At 45.8% G+C, this 22055-nt stretch overlaps 1 protein-coding gene across 2 annotated transcripts in view; it reads right to left on the bottom strand.

The window, feature by feature from the left end:
• LPIN2 (lipin 2) overlaps positions 1-22055 on the bottom strand; it is a 53627-nt gene that overhangs the window by 13697 nt on the left and 17875 nt on the right. For both annotated transcript variants that reach the window (XM_040264681.1, XM_040264682.1), the window contains exons 2-8: positions 20231-20431; positions 10875-10970; positions 8841-9136; positions 5409-5516; positions 4642-4765; positions 3596-3923; positions 1233-1332 (exon numbers count right to left, since the gene is read on the bottom strand). In XM_040264681.1, coding sequence (XP_040120615.1) covers positions 1233-1332; positions 3596-3923; positions 4642-4765; positions 5409-5516; positions 8841-9136; positions 10875-10970; positions 20231-20431 — 1253 coding nt within the window. The remainder of the gene's footprint in view (positions 1-1232; positions 1333-3595; positions 3924-4641; positions 4766-5408; positions 5517-8840; positions 9137-10874; positions 10971-20230; positions 20432-22055) is intronic.

Here is a 22055-nt window from a genome sequence, read left to right as displayed (position 1 = left end):
GACCCTAACTGACGCCCCCGCTGAATACATGGAGGACGCCGACCGACTCAACAGTGGGCTGTTAGAACCACGAGACTGTGTGCTTCAGGGTCAAGTTCAGCTCTAGTTACAAACACTAGCTCTTCAGTCAGGGGGCTGGTGACCACGAAGAGAAAACGAACGCCTGTGAGCATTCCAACAGCCTCCCTGTCTTGTTTCCAGAAACAATCACACATGACGTGAGCGGCTATGGCCCCAGACGGTCAGGCTGCAACAGCACAGGGTGGCCCCCGTGCAGCAGTCATGCTCCCCGTGTTTCAAAAAAGCAAACTAAGAAATGTCTTACATCTGTCCCAATGTAAACAAATGGTTATGGACTGGGAAATCACAAGCAAAGAGGTAATGTCAAGACAGCTTATGATGCAAAAAAAAAAAAAGGTCCAGTTTCACTTCTCTCCCCTTAAAAACCCAACTACTACTCCAAACAAACGGGAGAAAGTTAGGAGGGCGTTTTAAGGATCCTGCAAAAATATCTGTAAAAATTAAGTATCCTCACACCAATGCTTTCTATTTTAAATAAAACCTTCAGATATGCTTTTCAATAATTTGTTTAAAAGTATTTAATTATGTGTGACTATGGCTCAGTGTATTCAAGCCATGAGAACTTGGGGAAAAGTAAACACTGCTCTTTGTGATCAGAGAATATTATTTAATAAAATGGAATTTCCCCAAGAATGGAAATGGCCTTGGGAAAACCGCCCAAGTCTATCACTGCTAAGATTTTGGTGTTATTCCAAGCAGGGAGTCACAGAGGAGGAAGGGATGGCTTGGAAAGGAGGAAGGGAAGTTTGGAAAGGCCCTGGAAGGGGCCCCACCAGATCCAGGCCTGTGAGTAAGCACAGCCTCAGTGAAGAGTGGAGGCCTGGTTTGTAAAGTGTCTCTGAATAAAGATATATCACCTCTAAACACATAATAAAGGAAACAATGCTAATGAACAGGAGGAGCTAATCTGATGTCACATCCACGTTACGCCCTTACTACAAGAGCTTGACGGGGACACCTTCTCACTGTACTGAACATTTCTTCATAAAAAGGTAAGACAACACACGCACAATTTCTGGATTTTCCAGAATCTGAAGCAAGAATTCAATTTAGCTGAAGGATACCAGCCCCTTGCTCCTTTTTCTAATGCTTTGCTCTGGAAACATCTAGAACATTTCAGAGTTGCCCACTCTGCAATATAAACCCACTACCTTTTGGGGAAATAGAGAGCTGCAACCTCAGGTTCCAGGGCCTTCAAGTCGTCCAGGTAAATATCATCAGGCCCCTGGTGTTGGCTTCTCTTGTGGACACCTGTTTTTATAAAAGAAAAAACACATCAGAGATGAGAACTTGGTTACTCTTCATTTACAACTGCAGGAAAACAAAGGTTTGCAAACAATAAAACTAACCACAACTGGACCTGTGGTGTACTTTTAAAGGCATCATCTAACCTTTGCCCACTGCTGTTTCTCACCCATCCAGATGAAAGAGGTCAGTACTCCTGCTGCTGCTAAGTCACTTCAGTCATGTCCGACTCTGTGTGACCCCATAGACGGCAGCCCACCAGGCTCCCCCGTCCCTGAGATTCTCCAAGCAAGAATATTGCAGTGGGTTGCCATTTTTTTCTCCAATGTGTGAAAGTGAAAGTGAAGTCGCTCAGTTTTGTCCGATCCTCAGGGACCCCATGGACTGCAGCCTTCCAGGCTCCTCCGTCCATGGGATTTTCCAGGCAAGAGTACTGGAGTGGGGCAGCACTCCTGCCAGCTATTCAATGAACACGGGCTGCATCTCGCATTCTTTCATCTTCTCTCATGTGAATTCTGGGTCCTGAGTCATTTATACTTGACAGTATGCTTGCTTTTTATATATGAACGTGCACAAGTACTCAGTTGCTTAGTGGCGTCCGACTCTCTGCGACCCCATGAACTACAGCACAGGCCTACTTCACTGTCCTTCACTATCTCCCCCAGAGCTTGCTCAAACTCACATCTATTGAATCGGTGATGCTACCTAACCATTCATTCTCTGCTGCCCCTTCTTCTTTTGCCCTCAATCATTCCCAGCACATCAGGGTCTTTTCCAATGAGTTAGCTCTTCGTATCAGGTGGTCAAAGTATTTGAGCTACAGCTTCAGCATTGATCCTTCCAATAAATATTCAGAGTCAATTTCCTTTAGGATTGATTGGTTGGATCTCCTTGCAGTCCAAGGGACTCTCAAGAGTCTTCTCCAGCACCACAGTTCAAAAGCATCAATTTTTCCACACTGAGCTTTCTTTATGGTACAACTCCCACCTCCCTACATGACTACTGGAAAAACCATAGCCTTGACAAGATGGACCTTTGTCAGCAAAGTAATCTCTCTGCTTTTTAATATGCTGTCTAGATTTGTCATAGCTTCTCTTCCAAGGAGCAAGCATCTTTTAATTTTGTGGCTGCAGTCACCATCCACAGTGATTCTGGAGCCTAAGAAAATAAAATGCTATTGCTTCCACTTTTTCCCCATCTATTTGCCATGAAGTGATGGGACTGGATGCCATGATCTGAGTTTTTTGAATGTTGAGTTTTAAGCCATTTTTTTCACTCTCCTCTTTTACCCTCATCAAGAGGCTCTTTAGTTCCTCTTCGCTTTTTGCCATTAGAGCGGTATCATCTGCATACCTGAGATTGTTGATATTTTTCCCAGCAATCTTGATTCTAGCTTGTGCTTCATCTAGACTGGCATTTTGCATGATGTACTCTGCACAGAAGTTAAATAAGCAGGGTGATAATATACAGCCTTGTTGTACGCTTGTCCCAATTTTGAACCAGTCAGTTGTTCCATGTAAGGTTCTAACTGTTGCTTCTTGACCCGCATGCAGGTTTCTTAGGAGGCAGGTAAGGTGGTCTGCCCTTCCCATCCCTTTAAGAATTCTCCAGTTTGTTGTGATCCACACAGTCAAAGACTTTAGCATAGTCAATGAAGCAGAAATAGATTTTTTCTGGAATTCCCTTGCTTTTCTTTATGATCCAACGGATGTTGGCAATTTGATCTCTGGGTCCTCTGCCTTTTCTAAAATCCAGCTTGTACATCTGGAAGTTCTCAGTTCACATACTGCTGAAGCCTGGCTTCCCTGGTGGCTCAGATGGTAAAGAATCTGCCTGCAATGCAGGAGGCCCGGGTTCAAACACTGGGCAAGGAGGATGCCCTGGAAAAGGGAATGACGACCCACTCCAATATTCTTGCCTGGAGAATCCCAAGGACAGAGTAGGCTGGTGGGCCACAGTCCATGGGGCCGCAAAGAGCCGGAAATGACCGAACAACTAACACTTAAAGGGATTAATTTTACTCATTAATTGACTTTAATACCTTCATAATTTTTTCAGAGAATGCTTCTCAGTAGCCACGGCCGGGAGAGAGAGATCAGAGCTGGCTCTGCGGGTGCCCACAGTGTGATGGGGAAGCCACACCCCTCATCCCCACCTTGGTGTGGCAGGTTCCGGTTGGGAGGACGGGGCCCCATGTATCACCTGAAACCCTGGGATAATTCACTACCTAGATTCGGAGCTGTCGAAGTCAAACCAAAGCTTTGATTACCTCTCTTCTTGGAGGGCGAGTCGACCTTAGTGGCTGGTCGAGCTTCCGAGGGTGCCTCCACGAAGGGGGGTGAGGGAGGCAGGTGGGGACCATCCAACCCCGCGGGGGGCTCCTGAGGGCCCGTTGCCAAGGCTGCCCCACCATGCTGCTTCCCTGGGGCTCGCGGCTTGGGCTTCACAATGGTGCAGACTGTCTCCCCCATTGAAGCGTCCTTCTCGACCTCACTCAGGAGGCTCTCCTCGCTGGGGATCACCCGGAAGTGGGTGTTTTCTGACGGCGTGATCATCGCTGTCCTGGGGTGATGCTCGGACCGCTCCCGTTTGCTGACCTGAAACAGGCATGTTTCAACGTTAAACTACTGTTGAAGGTGTCTGTTAACTCTGTTTCCTATGCTGGATGCTGGTGCATGTGTTAATTTTATTTATAACTAGCACACATTCACTAAACACATAATTTTGTATGTGTAAAACTGTTCATAATTAAATAGTGGGAAAAACTATTCACTGCATTTTGTTCACCGTAATGATACTTACAAACGCATTATATTTATAACTGTTTTACTATAAAGATCTAAGCACTGGAGAAGACAGGACATGTGAACATTTCAGATGATAGAGGATGAAAACTTGATCACTTCAGGGAATTGAGGCCTGCCTGCACTATCTCAAGGCCCTGTCACAACAATGTAAAAAGCAAAATGTGTTTTCAAAACACTACATTTTTTGTCCTCTCAAGAAAAGCACTGTTCCAATTTTTTCTTCTTTCACCAAGAGCTGATAAAAAAGCTTTCATAATCAATTGCCTACTTGAACTTTCAGTGGAAGTTTTACTTTAGGTACTTTAAAATTTTTCCTGATTAAAATGTTAAGTTAATGGTCAACATTACTGACTACACTGCTGGATTCCGTCTGCTGTGAACACAGCATGAACGTTATAGATGGTGTTAACGTGGCTTCGCTCATGTGACCACACGAGGGCGCCAGGCCCCTTTCACTCCCGTCACTGGTGCAAAAACCGCCCTCCACCTCCAGCAGGGAACCCTCTACCTTGGTGGACTCTGGGAACCCGCCCCACGTCCACTCCATGTGGGACTCGGATCTGAGCAGGCTCCCGGCGGGCTTCACTTCCAGCTCTGAGTCGCTCTTAGGACAGGGCACTGGGGGGTAGGGGCTGCAAACATGGGACAAATAAACGTAATGAACTTAAAGTTGGGAATTCTGGTCTTGCTGAGCTCAACAGAGGAAAAGAAAGACAGAGAAATAGAAGTGTGAACACATCAATTTCACCTGTAGATACAAAATGGCTACTTTTCCCACCTGAATTCTTTAATAATAATAAAAACAATGCCAACTAGCATTTACTGTGGACTTGCTGGGTCCTCAATAATATAATTATCCCACTTGATTCTCACCAGAAATCAGTGAGAAAGGTAATTTTATAGGATAGGAAATGCATGGAACGATGGGTAAAGTTAACATAACACAGAAAGAAACTGGACTTGAACACACAGTGTGACTGCATGCTTCTTCACGGTGTTACCCAGTTACACAGTAAGCAGTTCACACCAACAAGAACTGCAGAGGGTCAGATTCTATGCTGATTATACAGATCCATACTGGCCAACCCTGAGAATAAGTCAGATCAAGTTTAGGAACAAGGTAATTACTGAGGGGGAAGGCCCATACTCGTGTGGAAAGCACACCTTCAGTCCTCTTCTATATGAAAGACATGGACACATCAACATGGGGAGTAACAGAAAAGCTACTCAGCTTATCCTTCCTGTAAGAAGTGAAACCATCTCCAGAACACTTACTTGTCTAAAGGGGACCAGTCTCCATCAGACAAGGGGTAGTGGTCTCCAGAATGGAAGAGCAGGGGCTCCTTATGTTCTTCTTCCTTTAAGGAAGCATTTGAAGATCTTCTGTGAAGGAAAAAAAAAAAAACACACACACAGAGAGACAGAACAATGTCACTTACACCAGCTTTATAATATCCCCCAATTATGACACACTGTCTAAATGATACAAAAGAAGAAAGTCAAATGAACAATTAATAACTAAGTCTCTTAAAAAGGGAAATCTATGGACTGAGGAGCCTAGAGGTCTACAGTCCATGAGATTTAAAGAGGCAGACGTGACTGAGCCACAGACACGACCTTCCATGAAGCAGAAAGGGGTTCACTGGTGCCACCTACTGGACACCACTGCAATCACCATTCAAGCGTGGGATAAACAGGAGGGACAGAAAAGAAAAAAACTCCTTTTTACATCTGGTAGGGGTACTTGACTCAGAGGTTACAAGAAGCAAACTAAGGCTTTATTGTACATTGCATTCAATCCTCGCAAATATGAAGCAGTAAAATCCTACCTTAGGTATTACTTAATCAAGGACCTAGAGGAGTTTAGTAACTTGCCCAAAGTAAAAAAGCTATTAAGTAGTTGTATTCAAAGCAAGCAAGCCTGTGTTCTTTTCACTACACTCTCCTGCATGTTACAGAAAATGGAAGCAAGCAGACAGCTGAAGACAAAAGCTATGGCTTAAAAATTCAAAAATACAGGAAAAAAACTCTTAAAAATCCAGAAGTTATTTTCAGTCTGAGAACTTTCTCTAAGTTAAGTCTGCAGGATGTAGGGATGTGAGGAAGATGACACAAAAGTACGATAGATGCTTTTAAAATTCACTCTCAGACCCTGGAACTGTAGAAGACTGAACTACTGCTAATAAGGTTTGAATTAATTTACCCTTTGGTTTCTCTGATTTGCAGAGTTAATAGAACTAACTTGCCATATAACCTTGAAAACACCCCTCAGAAGCACTGAGGGTCCTAGTTTTTCATCTTTAGTTGGAAATTTATCCCTTGTCCTATGTACTCGACAAGAGTCAATGTGAGACTCATGTGGTGTGTCATGTTGAGAGTGCTGCAAAGTATATAGAAAAACTCTGAAAAGTTCAAACACTAAATACAATACAAATTCAAGAGCTCCTTACAGAAACTTTAATGTTCTACCAGGACAGCCATGAGAATATCTATCACTTAATTAGCTAGACGAAAAATACAGATAGAAATCATTTTATTAATTTCTATTATCTCTTCTCTTCTTTACATCTTAATTCAATATGCTCTGCTTTACTACCAACTCTGATATGTAACTATTTTTCCTTTTGGCTGCATTTCCTAAATCAGGTTTTCCAAACCCTCATCTCTTTTGTCTCAGAAAGACTGAGCTCTGGCACACCACCTTATTTAAGAGGAAAGAGACATATATCATGTAAAAGGCTGATATCCAGATAAAAATACTGCATTTGTTAAAAGAGGAGATTGCAATGCTAAAAGCAGAAAGGGAAATCATTTGCTATGAAAAGTCCTTATCTGCCAAATTTGAAAGGGTAGTACAGCCTGGCCTATTACTATTTATATATTTGAAAGAGGTTTGAAAAGAGCAACATAAATGCCATGGAAAATTTTTTCTTTAAACGTATCTTTGGAATATATTTCACCACAGTATAAAAGATGGGGCTTCCCTGGTGGCTCAGACAGTAAGGAATCTGCCTGCAATGTTGGAGACCTGGGTTCAACCCCTGGTCAGGAAGATCCCCTGGAGAAGGGAATGGCTACCCACTCCAGGATCCTGGCCTGGAGAACTCCATGGACAGAAGAACCTGGTGGGCTACAGTCCATGGGGTTGCAAAGAGTAGGACACAACTAAGTGACCAACACACACACAGACACACACACACAGACACACACACACAGACACACACACACAGACACACACAGACACACACAGACACACACACACACACACGGCTGCAACACACACACACACGGCTGCAAAGAATAGGACACGAATAAACGACACACATACCCCCGGCCCCCACCCCGCTGCCCCACACAGTACACCAAGAAACCCAGCAAAGCAAACTGGATTTAATAAAATATTGAAAGAGAGAAAGAGACCAGGCACCATTAAGAATTTACAAGCCCTGGAAGGGCAGGACATGTCTTCTCTGGGCAGATCTGGACAAAAATAGAACTCATTGGTTCAGATCCATCAGAGTGATGGAAAAGCTGCTGATGCTGAGGTTTCCTTTAGTCCTGTGATTCACGAAAACCTGCCGAGCACGTTCAAAATGCACACGTACCCAAGGACAGGCAGCCAGGAGGCTGACCACGAGGGGCTAACGAAGCCTGTGGCACGGGGATATAAGGGAGGGTATAGATGACAGCATGAGGAAGAGCAGCGCTGACTCTATGCTGAAACGCAGCACAAACGTCTACATTAACCCTGAACAGCAGAGGATCTACAGATGGGCAGATGGTCTAACACTGGTCAGGGTGGTGGGGGAGGCCCAGCTGAAGTTTGCGGATAGTGTGTCTGGAGCACTTCAGGCTTCACAGATGACCCCTAACATCACGGCTCCAAGTTCAGCTTTACTGTGTAAAACAATTACTTTTCTCATTCAAAAGCCAACAGAGGTTCCGTGATATTCACAACTATTGATTCAATGAACTGTACACTTAGATCCATGAATATCACTGTATGTAAATACATCCCAGTTTCTAAAGCACAGGGACAAACACCAACAGAAAGTCAAAATCAGTGGCCTGAATCATCTACATGGATAAATCAGAGGGACTAAATGAGCTTTCCTCTATTCAGCTGCCAACATGTATATGAGAGATAAGGGGTTGCTAATGACCAGGGCCAAGGTTCACTGCTGACACCAGCTGACCCTTGCCCTCAGCTTAGGGTCAGTCAGTCCATTTCAGTGTGACTAATGATCAAGTTTGCTTCTGGAAACAGGACACACCCCATAAAAGACCCCTCTCAACAGGGCAGAAGGGGGCTGGCCAGTGTGTTTCGTGCAGCAGAATGAAGAGGAGGGGAGGGAGGCATGGAGACCCTCGTCCCTGCAGACTGACATGGGCGTCCTCTGAGGCCAGAGACGGTCAGGAGGGGAGCAGCGGCCTCCAGCCCTGCACCCAGGTCCCATACGGACCCTGCAAGCCTGTCTGCCCTGGTGGATGGAAAGCAGAGACGCCTTTCTGACAGTGTGATTGTAGTCCTACACTGTAGTCTTGGCTGGGTGTCGTAAGCATCTCCATTGAACATCTGCCCTGGAGACGGTACACAGCATCACCCACATGAGAACCTTCCTCCTTCCCAGAGCCACCTGTGTCCAGGGCATGGTTTTCAGGGCACACACATACCTGGACATCTTTCCTTCTGTCCCTCCTGCCTACCTTGCCTGGGCCTCCTTGTCATCGTCGGAGCTCAGGTCCACACCCGTGGCGGCCGCAGCAGGGGGTGACACGGCCTGCTCCTCCTTCTTACTGTCCTGTTTGCATTTCTTCCTCCTCCGTTTTTTCTTTTTCACAGAACTGGGGGTGAAGACTGTCTCTGCTTCCAGGGTGTGGGCAACGTCCGAACTCTGAGGTCTTTCATTTCCACCTGGTTTCACCAAAGGGCTGTCGATGTCTGTAAAGAATTGATCTTCAGTAGGGATTGGTGAGGTGGCCAGGTAAGCAGGGAGCTTCTCCTTAAAGAGAACACGAGAAAGAAAAGTTTGACAAACCCTATGGTGAATCAAAACAGCAGTGATTCTGGCTGAGCCGAGACCTCACAGCGGTACAAAGAACAGCTACCTAGCTCCCAAAGGTGAGCAAGTCACACTGACCACCACCTGCATAGGTCTCTACCCCTCTGCACAGCTGAGCCTTAGCTCGTGGGTCCACATGGCTGAACATAATGGAGGAGGGACATGCCGGGTCAGCACAGGGCACGTGGAAGCTCAGCCAGAATAGATTCACTGTTGGGGGAGGGGGGTGGGCGGGTGAGCTGAATGTGCATCAGCATAAGAAAGGTTCGAGAAACGCGTCCATACCATGGACTATCCTGCAGTGATGGAAAGGACGATGCTCGGTCTAGACCTTCTGACTCAGCAGGGGTGTTGATTAACAACGGTGGGAGAAACAAAAGGTCAGTAAGTGGAAGCCAGAGGGATCCTGGTAATGTTTATCCCGCTTTATACCAGGAGCCGCTGGAAAGCGGGGCTTCTCTTCACAGTCTGTGTGGACAGCAGTGATTCTAGTGTTGTTGGATGAACTGCAATTTGTAATTTTTAAAGAAAAGCACATTATGCTGAAGAAAATCTGACCAATTGGGTCATATGCGGAATAGGAAAAAAAGGCTGGAAATCTGACACTCTGCTGAGCAGTTCTGAATGGAATCATGAGAAGTGACGGGTGAAGCAGGCAACAGACTCAGCACCCAGCCCTCTCACTGCCAGATTTACAGGGAGCCTCGTCAGCGTGACAGGTTACATCAGAGATGTTCATTCTCATGATAACTCACTGCTTCTTTATGCCTTTCGCCTGTGTCTCTGATAGGGAAATTTTTTCTCCAGGGCAAAGTAAATGCAAATAAGACAACATGAAAACAAGTAATTAAGATACGAGGAGAAACACCGGTCTGGTAGGTTTCCCTTCATAATCACTGGTTCCGGCTGCCTTCTATACCAGTACTGACGCTGCCAGCCCCCAGTGAACAATGATGAACAATCTCATTCCACTGTTGTTTTCCTTTGGGAATTTATGGCATCAAACTAGCAGTTCATCTTCACAAACAAAAAAACGTAGCTCTCTGTCCTTAATAATTTGAAGCTATTGTTTCTGCTCTGAGATTTTATTCTCCACAATGAAAGATTTAATGATGCCCCCTAAGAAGTTGTAAGGAGATCCACCTTAAATCAATCAGGAGCAACTTAGACACGTTCACATCAGTGGACACACAGGGAAGGGGGTCAGTTGTGCTCTCACCGAAAGAGGCCAAACACGCAGCAATCACACATAAAGGGAGAGGCCGATTAGTCACCTCTCCCCAGATCATCACAAACTAGTGCACCTCACTATCAAGGATCGGGATGTCATGTCCCCAGCGGAAACCTCAAACGTGCTCCCAAGTTCAAAGGTCACGTGTCCACCTGCAGACGCAGCCTGCTGTGCCTCTGTGCTGACTCGGGTGGAGTTGAGCATGCTCAGGCCAAGGTGTGAACTGTGCAGACACCACCTGAGAAAGTCACCGGACGCTCACAGTGGGGGCCGTGCCAGGGCCTTCGCACGTGGGCAGCCTGGACCTCAGGGGTAGGGGTGGGGGGAGTTCCTCCCGCTCCAGCTCCCTTCTGACAGCCCAGTTCTTCAACCCAAAGTAAAAGCTCATCTAGCCAGCAGCGACCATCCACAAGTGTGTGGCAAGCGTGGCCCGCCCCCAGGACTTACATACTCCTCTTCCGTTTCCTCTACAAAGAAAGCTTCCCCGTTGTCGCCCAGCTTCATGTGGAGATCCACAGCGTCGCCATTGATCTCTATGTCAATCTAGGAGTAGACACAGTGAGGCTGAGCAGTGAGCGTCCACCCTCCCAGGCTCTCAGGCGAGCTCAGTCCTGAGGCTCCCAGAGAGACCCTCCACTCCCTGCCCCACCCCACCCCCCTCCCCACGTCCCACCCCGACGACACCACAGACGGAGAGAAAAGGCTTGATCACCTATTTTCATAACAAATTTACAAAGTTTATTTTCCCGAATGTCATAAGATGGGGAAAGTGCCACTGTCAGCACACACTTGAGCCCCTCTGGAAGTCACCATTTTTTTCTGGAAGGGAAGCTATCACCAACCTAGACAGAGTATTAAAAAGCAGAGACATTACTTTGCTGACAAAGGTCCATCTAGTTTCTTCAGTTTTTCCGGGAGTCATGTATGGATGTGAGAGATGGACTATAAAGAAAGCTGAGTGCCAAAGAATTGATGCGTTTGAACTGTGGTGTTGGAGAAGACTCTTGAGAGTCCCTTGGACTGCAAGGAGATCAGGAAATAAGTTCTGAATATTCACTGGAAGGACTGATGCTGACGCTGAAACTCCAGTACTCTGGCCACCTGATGTGAAGAACTGACTCACTGGAAAAGACCCTGATGCTGGGAAAGATTGAGGGCAGGAGGAGAAGGGGACGACAGAGGATGAGATGGTTGGATGGCATCACCAACTCAATGGACATGAGTTTGCATAAGCTCCAGGAGTTGGTGATGAACAGGGAAGCCTGGCGTGCCACAGTCTATGGGGTTGCAAAGAGCTGAATACGACGGAGCGACTGACCTGAACTGGAGGTCACAGCACTGCCAGGCCTCCCGTGAGAGACTTGGGTCAGCATGAACCTCAGCTCCCACACTGTGCTGACCATGTGACTACAGGAAGCACACGCTTCACCACCAGCCCCTCCGTCCAGTCACCCAGTCATCTTGCAGTGACCACAGGGACTAGCTTGAGGCCCGCCTCGGATACTGAAATCCATTCACGCCCAAGTCCCTTACAGAGGAAAGGGCGCCATCCTCGCACAGAACCCACTCATATCTTCCCATGTACTCTAAGTCATCTCTAGACTACTTCTAATACGTAGCACAACATAAATGCTATGCAAACACTTGCCAGTGCATAGCAAATGAAGTTTTGCTTTGGGGAACTTTCTGGAAAAATTTTTCCAAAGTATTTTTGATCTATGATTGGTTGAAACCTTGGATGCAGAACCCACGGATACAGGGGGGCGACTGCACAGAAACAGCAGAGGCCCGTCATGACCACAGGCTCGTCACGTCGCTTCTTCAGAGCCTGTCAGTGGCCAGTCCCAGCACAGCTGTCCCTCAGTTCAGCCACAGGCGGTGAAGCGTGCGGCCGTGCTTCCTCCTGGTCTCCCAGTGACAAACCCAGCTGACACCTTATAAAATGGGCAACGGGAAGAGGACACTGGCCAGAACCAAAGTGCAGTTAAAGAAACAAACAGGACCAGTGCTGGGAGAGAAACCAAAATGGGCATCAGTAGTTACAGAAGAAACAGCCAGCTTTGCGAACGAGCCCCAGGACGTGTGGCAGAGGAACCCGGAGGCGAGTCTATCCCAGAAAGGAGGGAAGGAGCTGAGACAGAAGGATGCAGATGGAGAGGAAGGGACACCGGCAAAACCTCAGGCTGAAGCAACTCCCTGAGACGCCTCAAGGCATGGCAATTCCAAAGGATCAGAAGCTGGACACTGAGGCAGATTCACAAAGGAGCAGGGCAAGCTGCTAAGACAATGAAAAGACACTTATTCCACAGTGCAAGTGTGACGTCAAGAAGGCAAGAGCTGTTCACACCACTCCTGATGAGTGTTTTGTGAAAAAATAAGACACTTAATTCTCAATATTTCTCATGTTTTGAACTGCAGTGCACTAAGTACTATTTCACTATTTTTCATTTTCCCGTACATTTATAACACAGTAAGAGTTTTGGCAAGTTTTGACCAAAGCTTATAGAGGTCATGGACGAACCCTAACTTCCCTCACTGACTAAATTTCCTTTTGCACGGTTTCAGCCTGCCCCTTTTCATTGTCTGTATTACTGTACAAGTGGGAGTGAGTGTTTATATAAATGAAATACTGCCATATCATTTAAAAATAATGCAGTTGTTTATCTGTAGGTTCTGAATAAATACTTTTAAATATTTTACAATAATAAATACTAACTTTCAAAACTCTTACCAATAACTTGTGAACTTTGGCTTTAGACTGTTCAAGACATACAGACAAACACACAAAGGCATAATATAGACATAAGTGGAACAATCTGTGAGCTCAGTGTCCTTAGCTCTGCACGGCCCTTGTGGGAACAACTGCACAGTCCACTGGCTGTTTCCACTGAGGACCAGTGATCCCTTCCGACCACAGCTGAGCCTGGTTCACTTCCAGCTCCATCTTCCCGGGAGTAACCAAATGATGAGATAAGCAACATTGTATTAAACAATATTAGTTGACGTACGTTGTCAATGCTTGTTATAAAAATCCCATGTATGAATACCATAGCCGTGTTTAAGGGAAGAAGAAAATGAACCTAAGTAACTTTGCAGAATAGTATGCAGACCAATTCTATATTTAAAGGCAAAAAAAAAAAACCAAAACCCACCTCTGAACAGATACTGTACTGCCGTTAGTGATTTCTTTTTAATCACAGAGATGTGAGTTCACAGTCCTGAAATTCCTAAATGTGTATTCTAGGACTGAACAAACATGTTGCTCACTGTGGGTGATGAAAGGCACGGTGCTCACTGCCGGAGAAAGACGCTGCAATGAGGAGATGAGCCCTGAGGTGCCAGGTTGGAAGGGGGGCGACGCTGCAAACCCCTCGTTCTTACAGGCAGGTACAGATACAGGTACTTACACATGTGAATCTTTCAGCTCTGCCGGCTAGGGAGCTACAGGCAACTGCACCTCAGACCGGTGAGCGTTCCCAGTGACCAGATCTTTGTTTCCAAACACTGTTCTCCAATCAAGAAACCAAAGCTCCCTTCAGTTCAGTTCTGTCGCTCAGTCGTGCCCAACTCTTTGCGACCCGATGGACTGCAGCATGCCAGGCCTCCCTGTCCATCACCAACTCCCAGAGTTTACTCAAACTCACGCCCATCAAGTCGGTGATGCCATCCAACCATCTCATCCTCTGTCGTCCCTCCTCCCACCTTCAATCTTTCCCAGCATCAGAGTCTTTTCTAATAAGTTGGTTCTTCGCATCAGGTGGCCAAAATATTGGAGCTTCAGCTTCAGCATCAGTCCTTCCAATGAATATTCAGGACTGATTTCCTTTAGAATTGACTGGTTTGATCTCCTTGTAGTCCAAGGGACTCTTAAGAGTCTTCTCCAACAACACAGTTCAAAAGCTCCCTCAGAGAAATAATAGTAATTCCCGGGTTGAGGCAGGGAGAGTATAGTCTCCTGGAATATCTTCCAGTGCCAGAAAGTAACATGGAGTGCTTAAACAATGATAGGAGCGTTTCAAAAGCACTCAGCTCGAAGGAGCTAACAACGTCTGAAACTGGGTCAATCTTAGCAACTACAGAAATAATGATAATAAGGATTACAACCCATGGGGTAAAATTAATATCCGTGAGTCCACACCAACCTAATAATTGAATAGCTAAGCAAATAAGAGAATAGCTCTTTGACAAAGTACAACTTCAATGAATAAGTGGAGCAGGAAGAATGGAAAGAGAAAGTCACCATTTGGGAAACACCAGAGCAATCACACACAGCAAAGTCCACCGTGTCCCCTAAAATTCCTGGTGAGAGCATAATGAGAGAGGCTATGCGCACAGTCCCGAGGTTTCTTCCCACAAATAATCTCACAACCACCACTCAACAGCAAGCAGAGCCAACACCACCGGCAAGGAGGGTGCACCACACGCGGTGTCATTCTCACCCAAACGAGAAAGCATTGGAGAACTCAAACTGAGAGACCATCTACACGGTAACTGTTCTGCACTCTAAGAAGTCAAGGTCACACAGAAAGACAGGACTGTTAGAGAGCACAGGGCGAGAGCAAGGAGAGATCCTGCAACAGAGAAAAGACACGAGTAGAAACGCTGGTGAAGCAGCAATAAGGTCCGTGCTGCTGGTTGTTGTTCAGTTGCTTAGTCGTGTGCAACTCTGCGATCCTGCAGACTGCAGCACGCCACGCTTCCCTGTCCTTCACCACATCGTGGGGTTTGCTCAGATTCATGTCCACAGAGTTGGTTATGTTATCTAACCACCTTATCCTCTGTTGCCCACTTCTCCTTTTGCCTTCGATCTTTCTCAGCATCAGGGTCTTTTCCAGTAAGGTCTTTAGCTGATAGCTTATACTGATGTTGACTTCCTGGTTCTGATCACCGTACTACAGTCACGTGGAATGTGAACATGAAGGGAAGAGGCTGGGTGAAGGGTATATGGAAACTTTAAAAACTGCATTTGCAACCTGTCTGTACATCTAAAATAAACTGAAAAATATGTCAAAATCATGAAACAAAGCCTGAGGAACTGTCACAGAGTAGAGGAGACTAAGAGTACAGGATGGTGAAAGGCTCTGTGTCATGGTGATGGCCTTCCTGGTGGCTCAGACAGTAAAGAATCCACCTGCAATGCGGGAGACCTAGGTTCGATTCCTGAGTTGGGAAGATCCCCTGGAGATGGGAAAAGCTTTCCACTCCAGTATTCTTGCCTAGAGAATCCCATGGACAGAGGAGCCTGGTGGGCTGTAGTCCATGGGGTCACAAAGAGTCAGACACAACTGAGCGACTTTTATGGTACACATGTGTGTTTACACTTATCAAGTATGGCCTTTGACTATGTGCAGTTGGTGTGTTAACTATAAAATAAAACTGTAAGAAAAGGATAACACTATAAAAGGAAATCAGAAAAATAGGCAACTAAGAAATGAATCCAAAACAAGTGAAAAATCTTATGTAAAAAATTCCTTATTTCAGAAACGTTAGTGATTACTTTACACAAAACTCACATTTCTTTTACTTGTTAAAACCAAGAGGAGCATGAAACAGTTTCCACAGGCCAAGCATTAACCCTCACTCGCCTCCGTGCTGGCCCTTCTCAGTGCTATTACTGAGAACGTTTACTGAAAAAGCAGCGTATGATGAGAACTCTAACTCCTCTAAAACAAAATGCTGCAGCAAGCTCCTGAGCCAAGAGAAAAACATACTTTCAGACAAGTGATTTAAGTTTTCTTTCATAATAAACCAGTTGAAGCCACATACGCATCTAGAGTCATGTAAGGCCTCTGAAGCAGCTGAAATAATGGCAGCTTCTTCCAGAGTCATAGGAAGACTGTCTCTAATCAAAAAAGTTACGTGAGAACTGAAGAAAGAAAAAAATGTGCTCCATAATGCCAAATTTCAAGTTTCTCAGGATGACTTAATTTATTCAATTAAAGTCAGACCTATAATTTAAGTAACCTATGTTTGTTGACTGCTATATAAAATTTGAAAGTTAAAATAAATAGGACAAATGAAATATTTAAAGTTATTCTATCTTAGATTAGGAAAAAAAAAACAGATTCAAACTAATACCATCCTTTAAAACACTCATTTTTGGAGGTTACCCATTCATCTGACATACCTGGGAAATGGAAGACTGCTTCTCCAGGATGCAGATTCACAGTCTGTTTTAAAACCATTCTTAAACAGGTAACCCTTTGGTTTACATTTATCGTCCTTATTTTTAGGTCCTCCACCAGGGATTGAACCCCGACCCCTGGAAGTGACAGCCCTGAGTCCCAACCACTGGACCGCCAGGAATTCCCGAATGTGACATTTCTTAGTATGACGACTTACTTTGGTCTCTTGATTTGACTCTAAATGGAGCTTGGGTCTTTCCAAAAATTAAATCTAACATCAAGATTGTGCCAATACTGAGAATACTTCAAGGAATATGCCATGAGTCCTTTAGGTCTCAAAGGAAAAATACTAAAAATATTTTGAGAGATGGCACCAAGTTGGAATAAATGCTTCCCAAGGTGACTATTTTATTAAAGAGGACCCTCATTTTTGTTTATGTTTTTAATTTTTTAAAATTTTTATTTACTTTTATTTGGAGGATAACTGCTTTACAATATTGTGTTGGTTTATGCCATACATCAACATGAATCAGCCATTAGTACTCATATGTCCTCTCCCTCTTGAACCTCCCTCCCACCCCGTCCCATTGCTGTAGGTTGTCACAGAGCACCAGTCTGAGCTTCCTGCATCCACATCAAACTCCCACTGGCTATCTATTTTACATATGGTAGTGTATATGCTTCCCTGCTCCTCTCTCCATTCGTCCCACCCTCCCCTACCGCTTCTGTGTCCACTAGGAGAAACCTCATTTTGGTGTGTCAATATTACTTTTAGTAAAGTGGAAGTCACTTAGTTGTGTCCGACTCTTTGAGACCCCAAGAATTCTCCAGGCCAGAATATTGGAGTATTCTGGGTAGCTGTTGCCTTCTCCAGGGATTTTCCCAACCCAGGGATCGAACCCAGATCTCTGGCACTGCAGGCGGATTCTTTACCAGCTGAGCCACCAGGGAAGCCCAAGGAAGAAGTTTACTTCTAGTAAACTGGTTTCTAAAACACTTGTTTCCATATGGTCATATTTCCTACACTGTGCCTTTTGCTCAACACATATGACAGATGTTGAAACAGAACTAATTCTGGGAGATGCTGGCAGTAGCAGGCGCGTGTTTTGGCCACTCTTTGGGTGGGTGTATCTCTGTTCCCTTTGGAGATCCAATCTCCTCTATTTCAGACCATCTATTTCCAGTGGCTATAGAGAGCAGAGGAGGGGCTGCTGCTCCAGCCAGGCCAATCAATATATTTCACCCCCAGCTATGGTGACTGGTCCCCGAGATGTATGTAACCAAGTCTGACAGGGAGACAACTCTGGTACTTTTGCAGAAAGGAGAGGCTGTCTTCCCGCTGCGGCTGCTGAGTCAATGGAAGTCAGCCTGCATGTGTGGCAGCCGCTGTGCATTAGACAGACAGACAGAAAGGGAGCAGAGCTGAAAGGCGAGGGGAGATGATTCTGGTAACACATTCAGCAGCTCTAAGTAAAGCCCTGAGCGTATCAGATCCTCCTGGACTTCAGTTATACAGGCCAATTTAATTCCTTTTTTGCCTAAGCTAGTGTGAGGTAGACTTTTGTCATCTATGATGGAAACTGTCCTGTCTAACGGGGTTATTTACCTTTGATAAGCAATTAAATCATCAGTTTTGTGTTAAACCAACAAAATTAATATTTCAAAATATCAAGTATATCTTTATCTTCTGAAAGTAAACTCCTGAATTATGAAAACTACAGGGAGTACTGTGTTCTCTCAAGCAAAGAACACGGCGACGGCAGTGGGAAAATCACTACACTGCCTCTTCCCTTAAAACCAGAGGTTTTCAGGTGGTTAGGGTCTCAAGTTCACTTCATAGGTGTCCCCATACTTGAAAATTGGGTTTTTAATTGAAAATCAACTTCCCTGGTGGTTCAGTGGCTAAGACTCCCCACTCCCAATGCAGGGGCCACAGGTTGGATCCCTAGTCAAGGATCACATGTCATAACTAAGACCCAGCACAGCCAAATAATCTAAAATAAAATAAAATCAATAGACAGCTTTCCCTAATCCAAAACGACCTAAAATATAAAACAGCACAATGTCTCCAAACTGCCAGTGTCTCAAGGCAGACATGGCTTTGGTTTGACTGTCCCAGGAATGCTATGCTTTGGTCCAACAGCCAAATTTCCTCCCAAATATATCCTTTGGGTCTCTGGGTTGCCAAGGGAAGGAATGGGAAAGAACTTTTCTCTTTTCCTGGGCCTCATGGATAGACTTCTATTACAAGCTTGATGAGCTATTTCTATAGCACTATGATGTGTGCAGCTGCATACGGAAACTGCATTACTATCTTAGAGGCATAGAGCATGCAGGAAGAGAGCCACTGTCCGCCCAGTCACACTTACAGATGCACAGAGGTGTACATACATCAGCCTGCAGGTTCCAGTTCGGAGGCCAGATGACTTATCCAATCGTCTGACCAAAAACCCAGATCACAGAGGGGAAGTGGAGGGCGGGAAGCCTTATGAGTCATTTTACAAACAGACCCTTGCACAACTACCGGGAAATTCCAGTGCAGGAACGGTTGCTAATTCTCCCAAAGCCGATGGTCTGAAAGCACACAAGACTAGCATTACCAGAAAGTAAGAAAAAATTCCAGGGACGCTCACCTATGGCCAAACACGCCTGCACTGGGCAGTTTCCTAGTCCCTCAGGACGTCGCCGCTGCTTGCATGTTCTAAACGGGGACTCTGAACAGAGGCCGGGCCACATAAGCCCTGCCACCCTGCTTCTCCAGGCTCTTTCAAAATAATGTAAGTTCATTTAAGACAGAGGGAAGTTTCTGTTTTAAAGAGTAAGATCAGCTGTGTGATTAGCCAAAATCTGAAAAAAAGAGATGTCTGCAACTTAGGACAGTGGTCCTCGGACATGTACTTCTATGGATCTTTCACTGGGGTTGAAAATCCTGACAGAATCTCCTATGCTGTTTAGGGAGACAACATGGGACAGGAGTAGAAAGAAAATCACTACTATGTACCTGAGAAGCTTACTCTTAGCTCAGCTTTTTCTAACATGATCGACATCAATCAGATACACTAACAGACTTCCCAAGTGCTCCTGAAGGGAGAAGCATGTTTAAAAAAAAAAAAGAGAGAGAAAAGAAAACCAACATCTTCTTTTTGAAAGAAATTATCCCTAAAATAATAAAAGCCTGTGGACTTTCACTTCAGTCAGATTTGTGAAAAAGTCCTGGTATTTACAACAAGATTTTACAGCTTTGCAAAAACAAATATAGAACTTTGGCATTAATTTCATTTAAATAAATATACTCCTGAGCATACCAACCTACTCTATCCAGTTGGTCTATAGGCATAACACTAAATATTTTAAAGTGCTGTATAAGGTAAAGGCACTTTTCTAAATACACCTAACTTCCCCATTTATAACTCTAGTTTATGTTTGGGTTTTCTAAGTTGCAACACACAGGATTATTAAAATGATTTTCACCTCTTTTCCCCCCAAGACTTCCTCTGAGGCTTTGTGGATTCAGAAGCAAACTCAAAAGCAGTATGAAGGGTGGACTGCCCACACCGCTGTCGTCAACAGCAGAGAGGTTCTCAAAACAGAAGCAGGGAGGTCCTGGGAGCTCACGGGCAGGGCTGACCCTGCTGCGCCCCACCGCCCAGGGGACAGAGCGCACGGGACGGCACTCACCACCTTCTCCTTGGACCTCAGGACCCCCAGCTTCCCGAAGCGCACGTGGAAGGGCGAGCACTGGAAGGAGCCATCCTGCTGTCGCACAACCACCACGTCGATGCAGCCGGACAGCGTGGCCTGGTTGATACCCTTGTAGAGCTCCTTCACTGTGACGATCACCTGCCCCGCCAGCTGCCCCACATAATTCATGGTTTGAGACTAAAAGAGACAGAACAAATTGGATGAGATGTTAGCACCGAGTTTGTGGATCTAATGTCAACAGCAGAGAAAAAGCTACAGTGACCACGTGGCTCACGTGTCCCCCAGACTATTATCCACCCTGTGACGCTTGCCCCTCCGTGTCCGCTGACATGGTAGCTACACACGTCCACGCACAGGCAGCCCCAGCCCGTCCTCCATGGAACTGAGAGGTGGCCCAGCTGGGCGTGCAGAAGCCCCCTTTCCTCTCTCAGCATCTCAGATCAAGCCTGCTACCACGAGGTGCTTCCCCCCAAAGTACAGAACCTGCAGGAACCGCCAAAGAACCCCGACGCCATTCAGCCCTCCTGCCCGAGACAGCTGGGTCCTGCGTAAAATGCACCCACTGAGGAAGAAGCCATGCAGAACAGTGAGTGAAGATCACCCCCAAGAGGAAGCTCCTGTGTGAGTGAGAGATGGGTTTCTACAGAATCAAGACTATGGTTCAAAGACACGCTAGATTAAACAACTGGTGAGCAAGGCTGAGCTGAACCGATTTATAACAAACCCTTCAGAGCTTCAGCACAGCTCACTAGAACACACGTTCACATCCTACAAAGTTCAAAGCCCAGAAAAAATGTTTAATCCTGTTCCTTAACGACAATTCACTATTTAAATCAGGACCACCAGACTGCAGAGTGTCCTCCAGGAAGGGTGAAAAAGGCGAAGGTACCTGCCTGGGGCGCAGGGCCCCCAACCATTTCATCTGACCAAAGGATGGGGGCCCGTGCCCCCGGCTCTTCCGTTAGCCCCTCTTTAGTACTAAGGTTGTCAAATTTCATTTCCAGTGACCCACACAACCACAGTTCATCCATTAGACGCTGGCTCTCCTAGTGGAGTGTCGAAGCACAACCAAGGAAAACACCTTCCTGAGGAGAGGAACACAACCCTGACAAGAGACCCTCCCCGCCTCAACTTCCACAGAAGCAGAGACCCAACGGGCTCTCCTGCAGAGGATTCACCATCAGCACGGCTGCCTCTCTAAACCCAGATCAAAACCTTTGATATTGAGATCAAAGTTACAGGTTCAGAAAAGTTCCCAGAGAGCACAGTCTAACTGTAGGAAAGTCCAAGGCTGAACTAGATCAACACACACTCTGCCCGCACGAGCCCAGGGCTCCCCAGCGCCCGTGCCGCAGAGACGCTCACTGCTCTTCACAGGAGAGCTGGCGCCGGACCCCGCTCAAACACTCCTTCCCGCTCTCGTGCATAGCTATCAAGGCCTATTTCCACGTCACAGAGCCAAGCCACAATAGCGTCACCTGGAAAATGCCTTGAGTATTTTAAAGCTGGTGCCAGCAAGTCCCCAGGTTGCACCTACAGAAACAGCTGGCTGTGGGGATGTAACCAGCTGGGGAACTTACCACTGACAACAGAATGCAGTGGTGGGCGTCCTTTACGAGGTGAGCTCTACAACAGTGACAAGTTGGTATGATTTCAGTTCAGGATAAACTAACTCGATAGTAAGGCCAAACAAAGCACGTATCAAGTGCTGGATAATGATTTCTTGAATGAATAAGGGAATGGACAAACCATCACTCAAAAGAGAATAAAAAAGTAAGAAACATATGTGCAGTGGAAATAG

The sequence above is a fragment of the Oryx dammah genome, unplaced genomic scaffold, assembly GCF_014754425.2.
Source record: "Oryx dammah isolate SB20612 unplaced genomic scaffold, SCBI_Odam_1.1 HiC_scaffold_22, whole genome shotgun sequence".
In the NCBI taxonomy this organism is placed as follows: Eukaryota; Metazoa; Chordata; class Mammalia; order Artiodactyla; family Bovidae; genus Oryx; species Oryx dammah.
This window is presented reverse-complemented; position numbering and strand designations above follow the sequence as displayed.